At 53.0% G+C, this 16,666-nt stretch overlaps 2 protein-coding genes across 5 annotated transcripts in view; one reads left to right on the plus strand and one right to left on the minus strand.

Moving 5' to 3' along the window:
• Positions 1-12,963, minus strand: part of LOC138364824 (uncharacterized) — a 60,932-nt gene extending 47,969 nt beyond the window's left edge. The window contains exons 1-2 of the mRNA XM_069324808.1: positions 12,951-12,963; positions 12,515-12,795 (exon numbers count right to left, since the gene is read on the minus strand). Of these exons, the coding sequence (XP_069180909.1) occupies positions 12,515-12,795; positions 12,951-12,963 (294 nt within the window). The remainder of the gene's footprint in view (positions 1-12,514; positions 12,796-12,950) is intronic.
• The window catches only part of LOC123770712 (serum response factor), a 310,097-nt gene that overhangs the window by 127,829 nt on the left and 165,602 nt on the right, over positions 1-16,666 (plus strand). The window lies entirely within an intron of this gene.

Consider the following 16,666-nt stretch of genomic DNA (forward strand, 5'->3'; position numbering starts at 1 on the left):
CACGCGTCGCTCCTCCTAGTAGTGGGGCACGCGTCGCTCCTCCTAGTAGTGGGGCACGCGACGCTCCTCCTAGTAGTGGGGCACGCGTCGCTCCTCCTAGTAGTGGGGCACGCCACGTTCCTCCTAGTAGTGGGGCACGCGTCGCTCCTCCTAGTAGTGGGGCACGCGTCGCTCCTCCTAGTAGTGGGGCACGCGTCGCTCCTCCTAGTAGTGGGGCACGCGACGCTCCTCCTAGTAGTGGGGCACGCCACGCTCCTCCTAGTAGTGGGGCACGTGTCGCTCCTAGTAGTGGGGCACGCGTCGCTCCTCCTAGTAGTGGGGTACGCGTCGCTCCTAGTAGTGGGGCACGCGTCGCTCCTCCTAGTAGTGGGGCACGCCACGCTCCTCCTAGTAGTGGGGCACGCCACGCTCCTCCTAGTAGTGGGGCACGCGTCGCTCCTCCTAGTAGTGGGGCACGCGTCGCTCCTCCTAGTAGTGGGGCACGCGTCGCTCCTCCTAGTAGTGGGGCACGCGTCGCTCCTCCTAGTAGTGGGGCACGCCACGCTCCTCCTAGTAGTGGGGCACGCGTCGCTCCTCCTAGTAGTGGGGCACGCGTCGCTCCTCCTAGTAGTGGGGCACGCCACGCTCCTCCTAGTAGTGGGGCACGCCACGCTCCTCCTAGTAGTGGGGCACGCGTCGCTCCTCCTAGTAGTGGGGCACGCGTCGCTCCTCCTAGTAGTGGGGCACGCGTCGCTCCTCCTAGTAGTGGGGCACGCCACGCTCCTCCTAGTAGTGGGGCACGCCACGCTCCTAGTAGTAGTGGGGCACGCGTCGCTCCTAGTAGTGGGGCACGCCACGCTCCTCCTAGTAGTGGGGCACGCGTCGCTCCTCCTAGTAGTGGGGCACGCGTCGTTCCTCCTAGTAGTGGGGCACGCGTCGCTCCTCCTAGTAGTGAGGCACGCGTCGCTCCTCCTAGTAGTGAGGCACGCGTCGCTGCTCCTAGTAGTGAGGCACGCGTCACTCCTCCTAGTAGTGGGGCACGCGTCGCTCCTCCTAGTAGTGGGGCACGCGACGCTCCTCCTAGTAGTGGGCACGCAGCTCCTAGTAGTGGGGCACGCCACGCTCCTCTTAGTAAAGGGGGAAGCGTTGCGAGCTCCCTCTACTGAAACAGGGTGTTCGAAACCCCCCGTTTCAACTGTAAAAACACCTGTTTCAACGATATAGACACCTGTTTCAACGATATAGACACCTGCTTTAACTACATAGACAAGACAGTTGTTTCAAATCTACACACAAGATGGCCATTTGTGCAAGAAATAATGTTAATCTTTTATTTTAATTAATTATTCTTTAATTTAATAATTAATTTCATCTTCAAGTGTGTATTGTTGTGGCGGGAGCACAGAAACCAAGTTTACCAGAGCACAAGTTTACTAGACCTCAAGTATACCAGATCAAGTTTACCAGAACACATTTTACGTAACCTCAAGTTTACCAGACAAGTTTGCCAGATCATAAGTTTACCAGAGAAATGTCAGACCACAAGTTTACCAAAGCAAAAGTTTACCAGAGCACAAGTTTACCAGAGCGCAAGTTTGCCAGACCACAAGTTTACCAAACTACAAGTTTACGAAACCACCAATTTACTAGACCACAAGTTTATCAGAGCACAAGTTTGCCAGACCACAAGTTTACAAGACGACAAGTTTACCAGACCACGAGTTTACCAGAGCACAAGTTTACTAGACAACGAGTTTACCAGACCACAAGTTTACTAGACTACAAGTTTACCAGACCACAAGTTTACTAGACTACAAGTTTACCAGACCACAAGTTTACCAGAGGAAAGGTTTAGAGAGGGGGAGGAGGAGGGAATGTGTAGAGGGACCAACAACTAGAGAGAGTTTTGGGACTGTAGTCTACATGTAGACTAAAGAGGTGAGAGAGAAGAGGGCAGGTTAGTAGTCGCCGGAGAGGCTACAGATGGGCAGGGGTCACGGGGTATGACCCTGGGTATGTATGAGTAGGTACCGTGAGTGGGGTACAGATCACTCCCGCAACACACTACCCACACCATGGTACACCTTGCTGTACACGACGGTACACCTTGTACACCACGGTACACCGTGTTGTACACGGTACACCTTGCTAAACACCACACTACCTCCCACAGCTGCTTGTCATCCTTTGTAGGTAATTTCAAAATGAAAATTTCATCCGTAGAAGACTATTGCTATGCACCACGGTACACCTTGCTGTACACCACGGTACACCGTGTTGTACACCTTGCTGTACACTACGGTACACCTTGCTGTACACCACGGTATACTTGCTGTACACCACACTACCTCCCACAGCTGCTTGTCATCCTTTGTAGGTGATTTCAAAATGAAAATTTCATCCGTAGAAGACATTTGCTGTACACCACGGTACACCTTACTATACATCACGGTACACCTTGCTATACACCACGGTACACCTTGCTATACACCACGGTACACCTTGCTATACACCACGGTACACCTTGCTATACACCACGGTACACCTTGCTCTACACCATGGTACACCTTGCTGTACGCCACGGTACACCTTGCTGTACGCCACGGTACACCTTGCTGTACACTACGGTACACCTTGCTGTACACCACACTACCTCCCACAGCTGCTTTTCATCCTTTGTAGGCGATTTCAAAATGAAAATTTCATCCGTAGAAGACATTTGCTGTACACCACGGTACACCTTGCTATACACCACGGTACACCTTGCTATATACCACGGTACACCTTGCTATACACCACGGTACACCGTGTTGTACACCACAGTACACCTTGCTTTACACCACGGTACACCTTGCTGTACACCACGGTACACCTTACTGTACACCACGGTACACCTTGCTATACACCACGGTACACCTTGCTATACACCACGGTGCACCTTGCTATATACCACGGTACACCTTGCTATGCACCACGGTACACCGTGTTGTACACCACAGTACACCTTGCTATACACCACGGTACACCTTGATATACACCACGGTACACCTTACTGTACAGCACGGTACAGTATACTGTACACCTTTCTGTACACGACGATACCTCCCACAGCTGCTTTTCATCCTTTGTAGGCGATTTCAAAATGAAAATTTCATCCGTAGAAGACATTTGCTGTACACCATGGTGCACCTTGATATATACCACGGTGCACCTTACTGTACACCACGGTACACCTTGCTATACACCACGGTACACCTTGCTATACACCACGGTGCACCTTGCTATATACCACAGTACACCTTGCTGTTCACCACGGTACACCTTGCTGTACACCACGGTACACCTTGCTGTACACCACGGTACACCTTGCTGTACACCACGGTACACCTTGCTGTACACCACGGTACACCTTGCTGTACACCACGGTACACCTTGCTGTACACCACGGTACACCTTGCTGTACACTACGGTACACCTTGCTGTACACCCCGGTATACTTGCTGTACACCATACTACCTCCCACAGCTGCTTGTCTTCCTTTGTAGGTGATTTCAAAATGAAAATTTCATCCGTAGAAGACATTTGCTGTACACCACGGTACACCTTGCTATACACCACGGTACACCTTGCTATGCACCACAGTAAACCTTGCTATACACCACGGTACACCTTGCTATACATCACGGTACACCTTGCTATACATCACGGTACACCTTGCTATACACCACGGTACACCTTGCTATACACCACGGTACACCTTGCTATACACCACGGTACACCTTGCTATACACCACGGTACACCTTGCTCTACACCATGGTACACCTTGCTGTACGCCACGGTACACCTTGCTGTACACTACGGTACACCACACTACCTCCCACAGCTGCTTGTCATCCTTTGTAGGTGATTTCAAAATGAAAATTTCATCCGTAGAAGACATTTGCTGTACACCATGGTACACCTTGCTATACACCACGGTACACCTTGCTATATACCACGGTACACCTTGCTATACACCACGGTACACCGTGTTGTACACCACAGTACACCTTGCTATACACCACGGTGCACCTTGCTATATACCACGGTACACCTTGCTATACACCACGGTACACCGTGTTGTACACCACAGTACACCTTGCTATACACCACGGTACACCTTGCTGTACACCTTGTTGTACACCACAGTACACCTTGCTGTACACCGTGTTCTACACCACGGTACACCTTGCTGTACACCACAGTACACTGTGTTGTACACCACAGTCACCTTGCTGTACACCACGGTACACCTTGCTGTACACCACTGTACACCGTGTTGTACACCACAGTACACCTTGCTGTTCACCACGGTACACCTTGCTGTACACCACGGTACACCTTGCTGTACACCACGGTACACCTTGCTGTACACCACGGTACACCTTGCTATACACCACGGTACACCTTGCTGTACACCACGGTACACCTTGCTGTACACCACGGTACACCTTGCTGTACACTACGGTACACCTTGCTGTACACCCCGGTATACTTGCTGTACACCACACTACCTCCCACAGCTGCTTGTCATCCTTTGTAGGTGATTTCAAAATGAAAATTTCATCCGTAGAAGACATTTGCTGTACACCACGGTACACCTTGCTATACACCACGGTACACCTTGCTATACACCACGGTACACCTTGCTATACACCACGGTACACCTTGCTATACACCACGGTACACCTTGCTATACACCACGGTACACCTTGCTATACATCACGGTACACCTTGCTATACACCACGGTACACCTTGCTATACATCACGGTACACCTTGCTATACATCATGGTACACCTTGCTATATATCACGGTACACCTTGCTATACACCACGGTACACCTTGCTATACACCACGGTACACCTTGCTATACACCACGGTACACCTTGCTATACACCACGGTACACCTTGCTATACACCACGGTACACCTTGCTATACATCACGGTACACCTTGCTGTACACCCCGGTATACTTGCTGTACACCACACTACCTCCCACAGCTGCTTGTCATCCTTTGTAGGTGATTTCAAAATGAAAATTTCATCCGTAGAAGACACTTGCTGTACACCACGGTACACCTTGCTGTACACCACGGTACACCTTGCTGTACACCACGGTACACCTTGCTGTACACCACGGTACACCTTGCTATACACCACGGTACACCTTGCTGTACACCTTGCTGTACACCACGGTACACCTTGCTATACACTACGGTACACCTTGCTGTACACCCCGGTATACTTGCTGTACACCACACTACCTCCCACAGCTGCTTGTCATCCTTTGTAGGTGATTTCAAAATGAAAATTTCATCCGTAGAAGACACTTGCTGTACACCACGGTACACCTTGCTGTAAACCACAGTACACCTTGCTCTACACCAAGGTACACCTTGCTCTACACCATGGTACACCTTGATATACACCACGGTACACCTTACTGTACAGCACGGTACACCTTGCTATACACCACCTCCGACAGCTGCTTGTCATCCTTTGTAGGTGATTTCAAAATGAAAATTTCATCCGTAGAAGACATTTGCTGTACACCACGGTGCACCTTGCTATATACCACGGTACACCTTGCTATACACCACGGTACACCGTGTTGTACACCACAGTACACCGTGTTGTACACCACAGTACACCTTGCTATACATCACGGTACACCTTGCTGTACACCACAGTACACCTTGCTGTACACCACAGTACACCTTACTATACACCATGGTACACCTTGTATAGACGGTACATTTTGCTGTACACTACACCACCTCCCAGATCTGCGTGTCATATTTTGTAGATTTAAAAATTAACATGAAAATTTCCTCCTTAGAAGAAACGTGTTGTACACCACGGTACACCTTGCTGTAAACCACAGTACACCTTGCTGTGCAACATGGTACACCTTGCTGTACACACGGTACACCTTGCTGTACACCACTACAGCTTCCTCAGGGGAATACCATGGGAAACAGAACTTAGAGACAAGAATGTGCAGGTCATGATGGATTTTGTCACCCAAAAGTGCCAGGAAGCTGCAGACAGGTTTATCCCCGTCCAAAAGGAGAAAAACGAAAAACAACAGAAAAACCCATGGTTCAACCAGGAATGTAAGGTAGCGAAGCAACTGAGTAAAAGAACATGGAGAAACTACAGAAATAACAGAACACCAGAGAGCAGGGAAAGATACCAGAGGGCCAGAAATGAGTACCTCAGAATGAGGAGGGAAGCAGAGAGACAGTTTGAAAATGACATCGCAAGTAAAGCCAAGACCCAACCAAAGCTGCTCCACAGCCACATCAGGAGGAAAACAGCAGTGAAGGAACAAGTGATGAAGCTGCAAAAAGCGGAGAACAGATACACAGAGAATGACAAGGTGTGTGAAGAGCTCAACAAGAGATTCCAGGAGGTCTTTACAATAGAACAAGGAGAAGCCCCTGCACTAAATGAGGAGACGGCAAACCAAGCAACCTTGGAGGAATTTGACCTCACCAGTGATGAGGTCAAAAGGTGTCTGCTGGAGCTGGATGTGACAAATTCTGTTGGGCCTGACAGAATCTCACCATGGATACTAAAGGAAGGTGCAGAAGCACTAAGTGTGCCACTCTATGGTGTATAACAGGTCACTGGAAACAGGAGACTTACCAGAAAGTTGGAAGACAGCTAACGTGGTCCCAATATACAAAAAGGGTGACAGGCAAGAGGCACTGAACTACTGGCCAGTGTCCTTAACTTGTATACCATGCAAGGTGATGGAGAAGATCGTGAGAAAAGGGCTCGTAGACCATCTGGAGGGAAATAACTTTGTAACGCACCACCAACATGGGTTCAGGGATGGTAAATCGTGCCTCACAGGTTTAATAGAATTTTATAACCAGGCAACAAAAATTAGGTAGGAAAGAGAAGGGTGGGCCGACTGCATATTCCTGGATTGCCAAAAAGCCTTTGACACAGTACCCCATAAAAGGCTGTTAAAAAAGTTGGAGCAACAGGCAGGAGTAAAAGGGAAGGTGCTCCAGTGGATAAGGGAGTACTTAAGCAACAGGAAACAGCGAGTAACGGTGAGGGGGAGACATCAGAGTGGCGAGATGTCACCAGCGGAGTCCCACAGGGCTCAGTACTTGGACCCATCCTGTTTCTAATATATGTGAATGATCTTCCGGAGGGTATAGACTCATTCCTCTCAATGTTTGCTGATGATGCAAAAATTATGAGAAGAATCAAGACGGATGAAGATATACCACGGTACACCTTGCTGTACACCACGGTACACCTTGCTGTACACCACAGTACACCTTGCTGTACGCCACGGTACACCTTGCTGTACACCACGGTACACCTTGCTGTACACCACGGTACACCTTGCTGTACACCACGGTACACCTTGCTGTACGCCACGGTACACCTTGCTGTACACCACAGTACACCTTGCTGTACGCCACGGTACACCTTGCTGTACACCACGGTACACCTTGCTGTACACCACGGTACACCTTGCTGTACACCACGGTACACCTTGCTGTACTCCACGGTACACCTTGCTGTACGCCACGGTACACCTTGCTGTACACCACGGTACACCTTGCTGTACACCACGGTACACCTTGCTGTACACCACGGTACACCTTGCTGTACACCATGGTACACCTTGCTGTACGCCACGGTACACCTTGCTGTACTCCACGGTACACCTTGCTGTACGCCACGGTACACCTTGCTGTACACCACGGTACACCTTGCTGTACGCCACGGTACACCTTGCTGTACACCACGGTACACCTTGCTGTACACCACGGTACACCTTGCTGTACGCCACGGTACACCTTGCTGTACACCACGGTACACCTTGCTGTACACCACGGTACACCTTGCTGTACGCCACGGTACACCTTGCTGTACACCACGGTACACCTTGCTGTACACCACGGTACGCCTTGCTGTACACCACGGTACACCTTGCTGTACACCACGGTACACCTTGCTGTACACCACGGTACACCTTGCTGTACGCCACGGTACACCTTGCTGTACACCACGGTACACCTTGCTGTACACCACGGTACGCCTTGCTGTACACCACGGTACACCTTGCTGTACACCACGGTACACCTTGCTGTACACCACGGTACACCTTGCTGTACACCTTGCTGTACACCACGGTACACCTTGCTGTACACCACGGTACACCTTGCTGTACACCACGGTACACCTTGCTGTACACCACGGTACACCTTGCTGTACACCACGGTACACCTTGCTGTACACCACACCACCTCCCACAGCAAAGTATCCTCCTTTGTAGATTTAAAAATCAACATGAAAATTTTATCCGTAGAAGACACTAAAAACGGGCGGCTGATATTAATTGTCTCCGATTGGCCAATTGGAAAAAACTTGAATGTTTAACGGTGACAAGGTTCAGGTACTGAGGTATGGTGGAAATGGGGAACTTAAACAAAACACAGGGTACAGGACACAGAGGTACAGGACACAGAGGTACAGGACACAGAGGTACACCACACAGGGGTACACGACACAGAGGTACAGGACACAGGGGTACACGACACAGAGGTACAGGACACAGGGGTACACGACACAGAGGTACAGGACACAGAGGTACAGGACACAGAGGTACAGGACACAGGGGTACAGGACACAGGAGTACAGGACACATGAGTACAGGACACAGGAGTACAGGACACGGGGGTACAGGACACAGGGGTACAGGACACAGGGGTACAGGACACAGGGGTACAGGACACAGGGGTACAGGACACAGGTACAGGACACAGGGGTACAGGACACAGGGGTACAGGACACAGGAGTACAGGGGTACAGGACACAGGAGTACAGGGGTACAGGACACAGAGGTACAGGACACAGGGGTACAGGACACAGGAGTATAGGGGTACAGGACACAGGGGTACAGGACACAGGAGTACAGGACACAGGGGTACAGGACACAGGAGTACATGACACAGGGGTACAAGACACAGGGGTACAGGACACAGGAGTACAGGACACAGGGGTACAGGACACAGGGGTACACGACACAGGGGTAAAGGACACAGGAGTACAGGACACAGGGGTACAAGACACAGGGGTACATGACACAGGGGTACAAGACACAGGGGTACAGGACACAGGAGTACAGGACACAGGGGTACACGACACAGGGGTACAGGACACAGGGGTACACGACACAGGGGTACAGGACACAGGAGTACAGGACACAGGAGTACAGGACACAGGGGTACAGGACACAGGGGTACAGGACACAGGGGTACATGACACAGGGGTACAGGACACAGGGGTACAAGACATAATCAGACCAACTCATAGAAGGAAAGCAACAGGTAAAAGATCCGTAATTATGATGCCTGAAGACCTGACACATAGTGAACATTACCGAGCAAATATGGCGGCGGCGGCGGCCAGGACAATGATAGGATGGATTATGAGAACGATCACATCCAGAGACGCCACAGTAATGGTGGTAGTTTACATCCAGAGACCCCACAGCAATGGTGGTAGTTCACATCCAGAGACCCCACAGTAATGGTGGTAGTTCACATCCAGAGACCCCACAGCAATGGTGATAGTTCACATCCAGAGACCCCACAGTAATGGTGATAGTTCACATCCAGAGACCCCACAGTAATGGTGGTAGTTCACATCCAGAGACCCCACAGTAATGGTGGTAGTTCACATCCAGAGACCCCACAGTAATGGTACTAGTGACTAGTACCATTACCGTGGTAATGCTATAAAAATGGTACTAGTGACTAGCCAGGGTTGGCTAGACCATACACCTGGTATAGGAATGGTACTAGTGACTAGCCAGGGTTGGCTAGACCACACTCCTGCTATAGGAATGGTACTAGTGACTAGCCAGGGTTGGCTAGACCACACACCTGCTATAGGAATGGTACTAGTGACTAGCCAGGGTTGGCTAGACCACACACCTGGTATAGGAATGGTACTAGTGACTAGCCAGGGTTGGCTAGACCACACTCCTGCTATAGGAATGGTACTAGTGACTAGCCAGGGTTGGCTAGACCACACTCCTGCTATAGGAATGGTACTAGTGACTAGCCAGGGTTGGCTAGACCACACACCTGGTATAGGAATGGTACTAGTGACTAGCCAGGGTTGGCTAGACCACACACCTGCTATAGGAATGGTACTAGTGACTAGCCAGGGTTGGCTAGACCACACACCTGGTATAGGAATGGTACTAGTGACTAGCCAGGGTTGGCTAGAACACACTCCTGCTATAGGAATGGTACTAGTGACTAGCCAGGGTTGGCTAGACCACACTCCTGCTATAGGAATGGTACCAGCAGGACACTGCTATCAGACAGAAGGCAGTGCCAGAGAGGTATGGTGGTTGAGGGGCCACAAGAGCTGTGCCTGGCACTGTGGCAGGCACCGGCGACGCACCTGGAGGAGGACAAGCCTCCATGGAAGCCAGACGAGGCACTAAGCTTGGAGTGCCAAGCTTCCTGGCACCGGAGACCTTGGTGCCACTGGAACGCGGAAACCATCTTTATGCGCTCACACCCTTAACTGTATTATGGGGTGGGGGGGGGGGGGGGGGGGGGGTAGGGGGAGGGGACCACACACCTGGACCATCCTCCACACACCTGGACCACCCTCCACACACCTGGACCATCCCCCACACACCTGGACCATCCTCCACACACCTGGACCATCCTCCACACACCTGGACCACCCTCCACACACCTGGACCATCCCCCACACACCTGGACCATCCTCCACACACCTGGACCATCCCCCCCACACCTGGACCATCCTCCACACACCTGGACCACCTTCCACACACCTGGACCATCCTCCACACACCTGGACCACCCTCCACACACCTGGACCACCCTCCACACACCTGGACCATCCCCCACACATCTGGACCACCCTCCACACACCTGGACCACCCTCCACACACCTGGACCACCCTCCACACACCTGGACCACCCTCCACACACCTGGACCACCCTCCACACACCTGGACCACCCTCCACACACCTGGACCACCCTCCACACACCTGGACCACCCTCCACACACCTGGACCACCCTCCACACACCTGGACCACCCTCCACACACCTGGACCACCCTCCACACACCTGGACCACCCTCCACACACCTGGACCACCCTCCACACACCTGAACCACTCTCCACACACCTGGACCACCCTCCACACACCTGGACCACCCTCCACACACCTGGACCATCCTCCACACACCTGGACCATCCTCCACACACCTGGACCACCCTCCACACACCTGGACCACCCTCCACACACCTGGACCACCCTCCACACACCTGGACCACCCTCCACACACCTGGACCACCCTCCACACACCTGGACCACCCTCCACACACCTGGACCACCCTCCACACACCTGGACCACCCTCCACACACCTGGACCACCCTCCACACACCTGGACCACCCTCCACACACCTGGACCACCCTCCACACACCTGGACCACCCTCCACACACCTGGACCATCCTCCACACACCTGGACCACCCTCCACACACCTGGACCACCCTCCACACACCTGGACCACCCTCCACACACCTGGACCACCCTCCACACACCTGGACCACCCTCCACACACCTGGACCACCCTCCACACACCTGGACCATCCTCCACACACCTGGACCACCCTCCACACACCTGGAGTACCCTCCACACACCTGGACCACCCTCCACACACCTGGACCACCCTCCACACACCTGGACCACCCTCCACACACCTGGACCACCCTCCACACACCTGGAGTACCCTCCACACACCTGGACCATCCTCCACACACCTGGAGTACCCTCCACACACCTGGACCATCCTCCACACACCTGGACCACCCTCCACACACCTGGACCACCCTCCACACACCTGGACCATCCTCCACACACCTGGACCATCCTCCACACACCTGGACCATCCTCCACACACCTGGACCATCCTCCACACACCTGGACCATCCTCCACACACCTGGACCATCCCCCACACACCTGGACCATCCCCCACACACCTGGACCATCCCCCACACACCTGGACCATCCCCCACACACCTGGACCATCCCCCACACACCTGGACCATCCCCCACACACTTGGACCACCCTCCACACACCTGGACCATCCTCCACACACCTGGACCACCCTCCACACACCTGGACCACCCTCCACACACCTGGACCACCCTCCACACACCTGGACCACCCTCCACACACTTGGACCATCCTCCACACACCTGGACCATCCTCCACACACCTGGACCACTTTCCACACACCTGGACCACCCTCCACACACCTGGACCACCCTCACACACCTGGACCATCCTCCACACACCTGCACTTGGTGTGGTTTGGACCACCAAACCTTTCTGAAAATGTTTCGCTATAAACCAAAGTATAAGAAGTGCTACATATAAGTATAAAGTAACTATCTCACTTGTTTATGGTGACGTTTGGTGGGCGTGGTGACGTTTGGTGGGCGTGGTGACGTTTGGTGGGCGTGGTGACGTTTGGTGGGCGTGGTGACGTTTGGTGGGCGTGGTGACGTTTGGTGGGCGTGGTGACGTTCGGTGGGCGTGGTGACGTTCGGTGGGCGTGGTGACGTTCGGTGGGCGTGGTGACGTAGAGGTGGGCGTGGTGACGTAGAGGTGGGCGTGGTGACGTAGGGCGGGCGTGGGAGCGCCGAGGAGCGCGGTGGCGGCCCGCACGGATCACTAGCTCAGGCCAGACTGGAAAGCTCGCGCGCGAGAGGGTCTCCGGCTTATATACCCCCCCCCCCCCCCTGCTCCGCATATTAGGCAACGCCCGCGCCCGCTCCTCGCTGCTCTCATTGGCTGCAGCCTTACTCCTCCCACCAGTAGTAACGCTACTACCCCTCTCCTCCATGCTGATTAGCTCCTGTCTCCTGCCTTGGCTCCTCCTCCTTCCAGTTTGTTGTGCTGCGATTTTGTTGTGAAGGATCTGTTATTGTTCCCCTCATGCACGATATCCAGTTGTCTCTCTTTCCTGTTGCCTCTCCCTCCTGTTGTCCCTCCGCTCTGTTGTCTCTCCCTCCTGTTGCCTCTCCCTCCTGTTGCCTCTCCCTCCAATTGCCTCTCCCTGCTGTTGTCTCTCCCCTCTGTTGTCTCTCCCTGCTGTTGTCTCTCCCCTCTGTTGTCTCTCCCTGCTGTTGTCTCTCCCCTCTGTTGTCTCTCCCTGCTGTTGTCTCTCCCTGCTGTTGTCTCTCCCTGCTGTTGTCTCTCCCCTCTGTTGTCTCTCCCCTCTGTTGTCTCTCCCTGCTGTTGTCTCTCCCCTCTGTTGTCTCTCCCTGCTGTTGTCTCTCCCCTCTGTTGTCTCTCCCCTCTGTTGTCTCTCCCCTCTGTTGTCTCTCCCTGCTGTTGTCTCTCCCTGCTGTTGTCTCTCCCCTCTGTTGTCTCTCCCTGCTGTTGTCTCTCCCCTCTGTTGTCTCTCCCTGCTGTTGTCTCTTCCTGCTGTTGTCTCTCCCTGCTGTTGTCTCTCCCTGCTGTTGTCTCTCCCTGCTGTTGTCTCTCCCTGCTGTTGTCTCTCCCCTCTGTTGTCTCTCCCTGCTGTTGTCTCTCCCCTCTGTTGTCTCTCCCTGCTGTTGTCTCTTCCTGCTGTTGTCTCTCCCTGCTGTTGTCTCTCCCTGCTGTTGTCTCCCCTCTGTTGTCTCTCCCCTCTGTTGTCTCTCCTTGCTGTTGTCTCCCCTCTGTTGTCTCTCCCCGCTGTTGTCTCTCCCTGCTGTTGTCTCTCCCTGCTGTTGTCTCTTCCTGCTGTTGTCTCTCCCTGCTGTTGTCTCTTCCTGCTGTTGTCTCTCCCCTCTGTTGTCTCTCCCTGCTGTTGTCTCTTCCTGCTGTTGTCTCTTCCTGCTGTTGTCTCTCCCTGCTGTTGTCTCCCCTCTGTTGTCTCTCCCCTCTGTTGTCTCTCCTTGCTGTTGTCTCCCCTCTGTTGCCTCTCCCTGCTGTTGTCTCTCCCCGCTGTTGTCTCCCCTCTGTTGCCTCTCCCTGCTGTTGTCTCTCCCTGCTGTTGTCTCTCCCCGCTGTTGTCTCTCCCCGCTGTTGTCTCTCCCCGCTGTTGTCTCTCCCTGCTGTTGTCTCTCCCTGCTGTTGTCTCTCCCTGCTGTTGTCTCTCCCTGCTGTTGTCACTCCCTGCTGTTGTCTCTCCCTGCTGTTGTCTCTCCCCTGCTGTTGTCTCTCCCCTGCTGTTGTCTCTCCCTGCTGTTGTCTCTCCCTGCTGTTGTCTCTCCCTGCTGTTGTCTCTCCCCTGCTGTTGTCTCTCCCTGCTGTTGTCTCTCCCTGCTGTTGTCTCTCCCTGCTGTTGCCTCTCCCTGCTGTTGCCTTTCCCTGCTGTTGCCTCTCCCTGCTGTTGTCTCTCCCTGCTGTTGTCTCTCCCTGCTGTTGTCTCTCCCTGCTGTTGTCTCTCCCTGCTGTTGTCTCTCCCTGCTGTTGTCTCTCCCCGCTGTTGTCTCTCCCTGCTGTTGTCTCTCCCCTGCTGTTGTCTCTCCCTGCTGTTGCCTCTCCCTGCTGTTGCCTCTCCCTGCTGTTGTCTCTCCCCGCTGTTGTCTCTCCCCGCTGTTGTCTCTCCCCTGCTGTTGTCTCTCTCTGCTGTTGTCTCTCTCTGCTGTTGTCTCTCCCTGCTGTTGTCTCTCCCTGCTGTTGTCTCTCCCTGCTGTTGTCTCTCCCTGCTGTTGCCTCTCCCTGCTGTTGCCTCTCCCCCCTGTTGCCTCTCCCCTCAGTTGTCTCTCCCCGCTGTTGTCTCTCCCCGCTGTTGTCTCTCCCTGCTGTTGCCTCTCCCTGCTGTTGTCTCTCCCTGCTGTTGCCTCTCCCCGCTGTTGCCTCTCCCTGCTGTTGCCTCTCCCCGCTGTTGCCTCTCCCCGCTGTTGTCTCTCCCCGCTGTTGTCTCTCCCCGCTGTTGTCTCTCCTTGCTGTTGCCTCTCCCTGCTGTTGCCTCTCCCTGCTGTTGCCTCTCCCTGCTGTTGTCTCTCCCTGCTGTTGTCTCTCCCTGCTGTTGTCTCTCCCTGCTGTTGTCTCTCCCTGCTGTTGTCTCTCCCTGCTGTTGTCTCTCCCCGCTGTTGTCTCTCCCTGCTGTTGCCTCTCCCTGCTGTTGTCTCTCCCTGCTGTTGCCTCTCCCCGCTGTTGCCTCTCCCTGCTGTTGCCTCTCCCCGCTGTTGCCTCTCCCCGCTGTTCTCTCTCCCCGCTGTTCTCTCTCCCCGCTGTTGTCTCTCCCCGCTGTTGTCTCTCCCCGCTGTTGCCTCTCCCTGCTGTTGCCTCTCCCTGCTGTTGTCTCTCCCTGCTGTTGTCTCTCCCTGCTGTTGTCTCTCCCTGCTGTTGTCTCTCCCTGCTGTTGTCTCTCCCTGCTGTTGTCTCTCCCTGCTGTTGCCTCTCCCTGCTGTTGCCTCTCCCTGCTGTTGTCTCTCCCCTGCTGTTGTCTCTCCCCTGCTGTTGCCTCTCCCCTGCTGTTGTCTCTCCCTGCTGTTGTCTCTCCCTGCTGTTCTCTCCCAAAACAAAACCCTGCCCCCCCCCCACACTGACATATTAGAGGAAGAGAGGCAGCAGTCATATATGTAAGATTATAACTGTATTGCAGAGCTCTACATAACCGTATTGCAGAGCTCTATATAGCCGTATTGCAGAGCTCTACATAACTGTATTGCAGAGCTCTACATAACTGTATTGCAGAGCTCTACATAACCGTATTGCAGAGCTCTACATAACCGTATTGCAGAGCTCTACATAACCGTATTGCCGAGGTGTGGATGACTCCGCCTGCTTCGGGTTATTGTGGAAGATTATAGACACTTGCGGGTAATGGTAGCCACTTGCGGGTACTGGTGGTAATGGTAGCCACTTGCGGGTAATGGTAGCCACTTGCGGGTACTGGTGGTAATGGTAGCCACTTGCGGGTACTGGTGGTAATGGTAGCCACTTGCGGGTACTGGTGGTAATGGTAGCCACTTGCGGGTACTGGTGGTAATGGTAGCCACTTGCGGGTACTGCGGGTAATGGTACCCACTTGCGGGTATTGGTGGTAATGGTAGTGGCAGCTTAGTACTGCTGTGGGTGATTGTAATTGCCTGTGGGTACCATGTGGGATTGTAACCACTTGATGGTAACGTCGGTAATTTTTCTGGAATATTGTTTTAAATATTTGTTCAGAGGTATTCGTATCATCCTTTGCAGATGACACAAAAATCAACATGAAAATTACCTCTGCTGAAGACATTGAAACACTACAAGCAGATATTAATAAAGTTTTCGACTGGGCAGCAGAAAATAACATGATATTTAACAGTGATAAATTCCAGGTCCTCAGGTACGGCAAAAATGAGGACCTTAAACATAATACAGGGTACAAAACACAATCATATCTGCCCATAGTAGGAAAGCAACATGTAAAGGATTTGGGAATAATGATGTGTGACGACCTAACGTTTAGGGAGCATAACCAAGCAAATATTGCGTCAGCCAGGAGAATGATAGGATGGATTACGAGAACCTTTAAGTCCAGGGATCCCATCACAATGATTGTACTCTTCAAGTCACTTGTGTTGCCCCGTATTGAGTACTGCTCAGTACTCACTTCCCCCTTCAGA

Source organism: Procambarus clarkii, chromosome 14, assembly GCF_040958095.1.
Source record: "Procambarus clarkii isolate CNS0578487 chromosome 14, FALCON_Pclarkii_2.0, whole genome shotgun sequence".
In the NCBI taxonomy this organism is placed as follows: domain Eukaryota; kingdom Metazoa; phylum Arthropoda; class Malacostraca; order Decapoda; family Cambaridae; genus Procambarus; species Procambarus clarkii.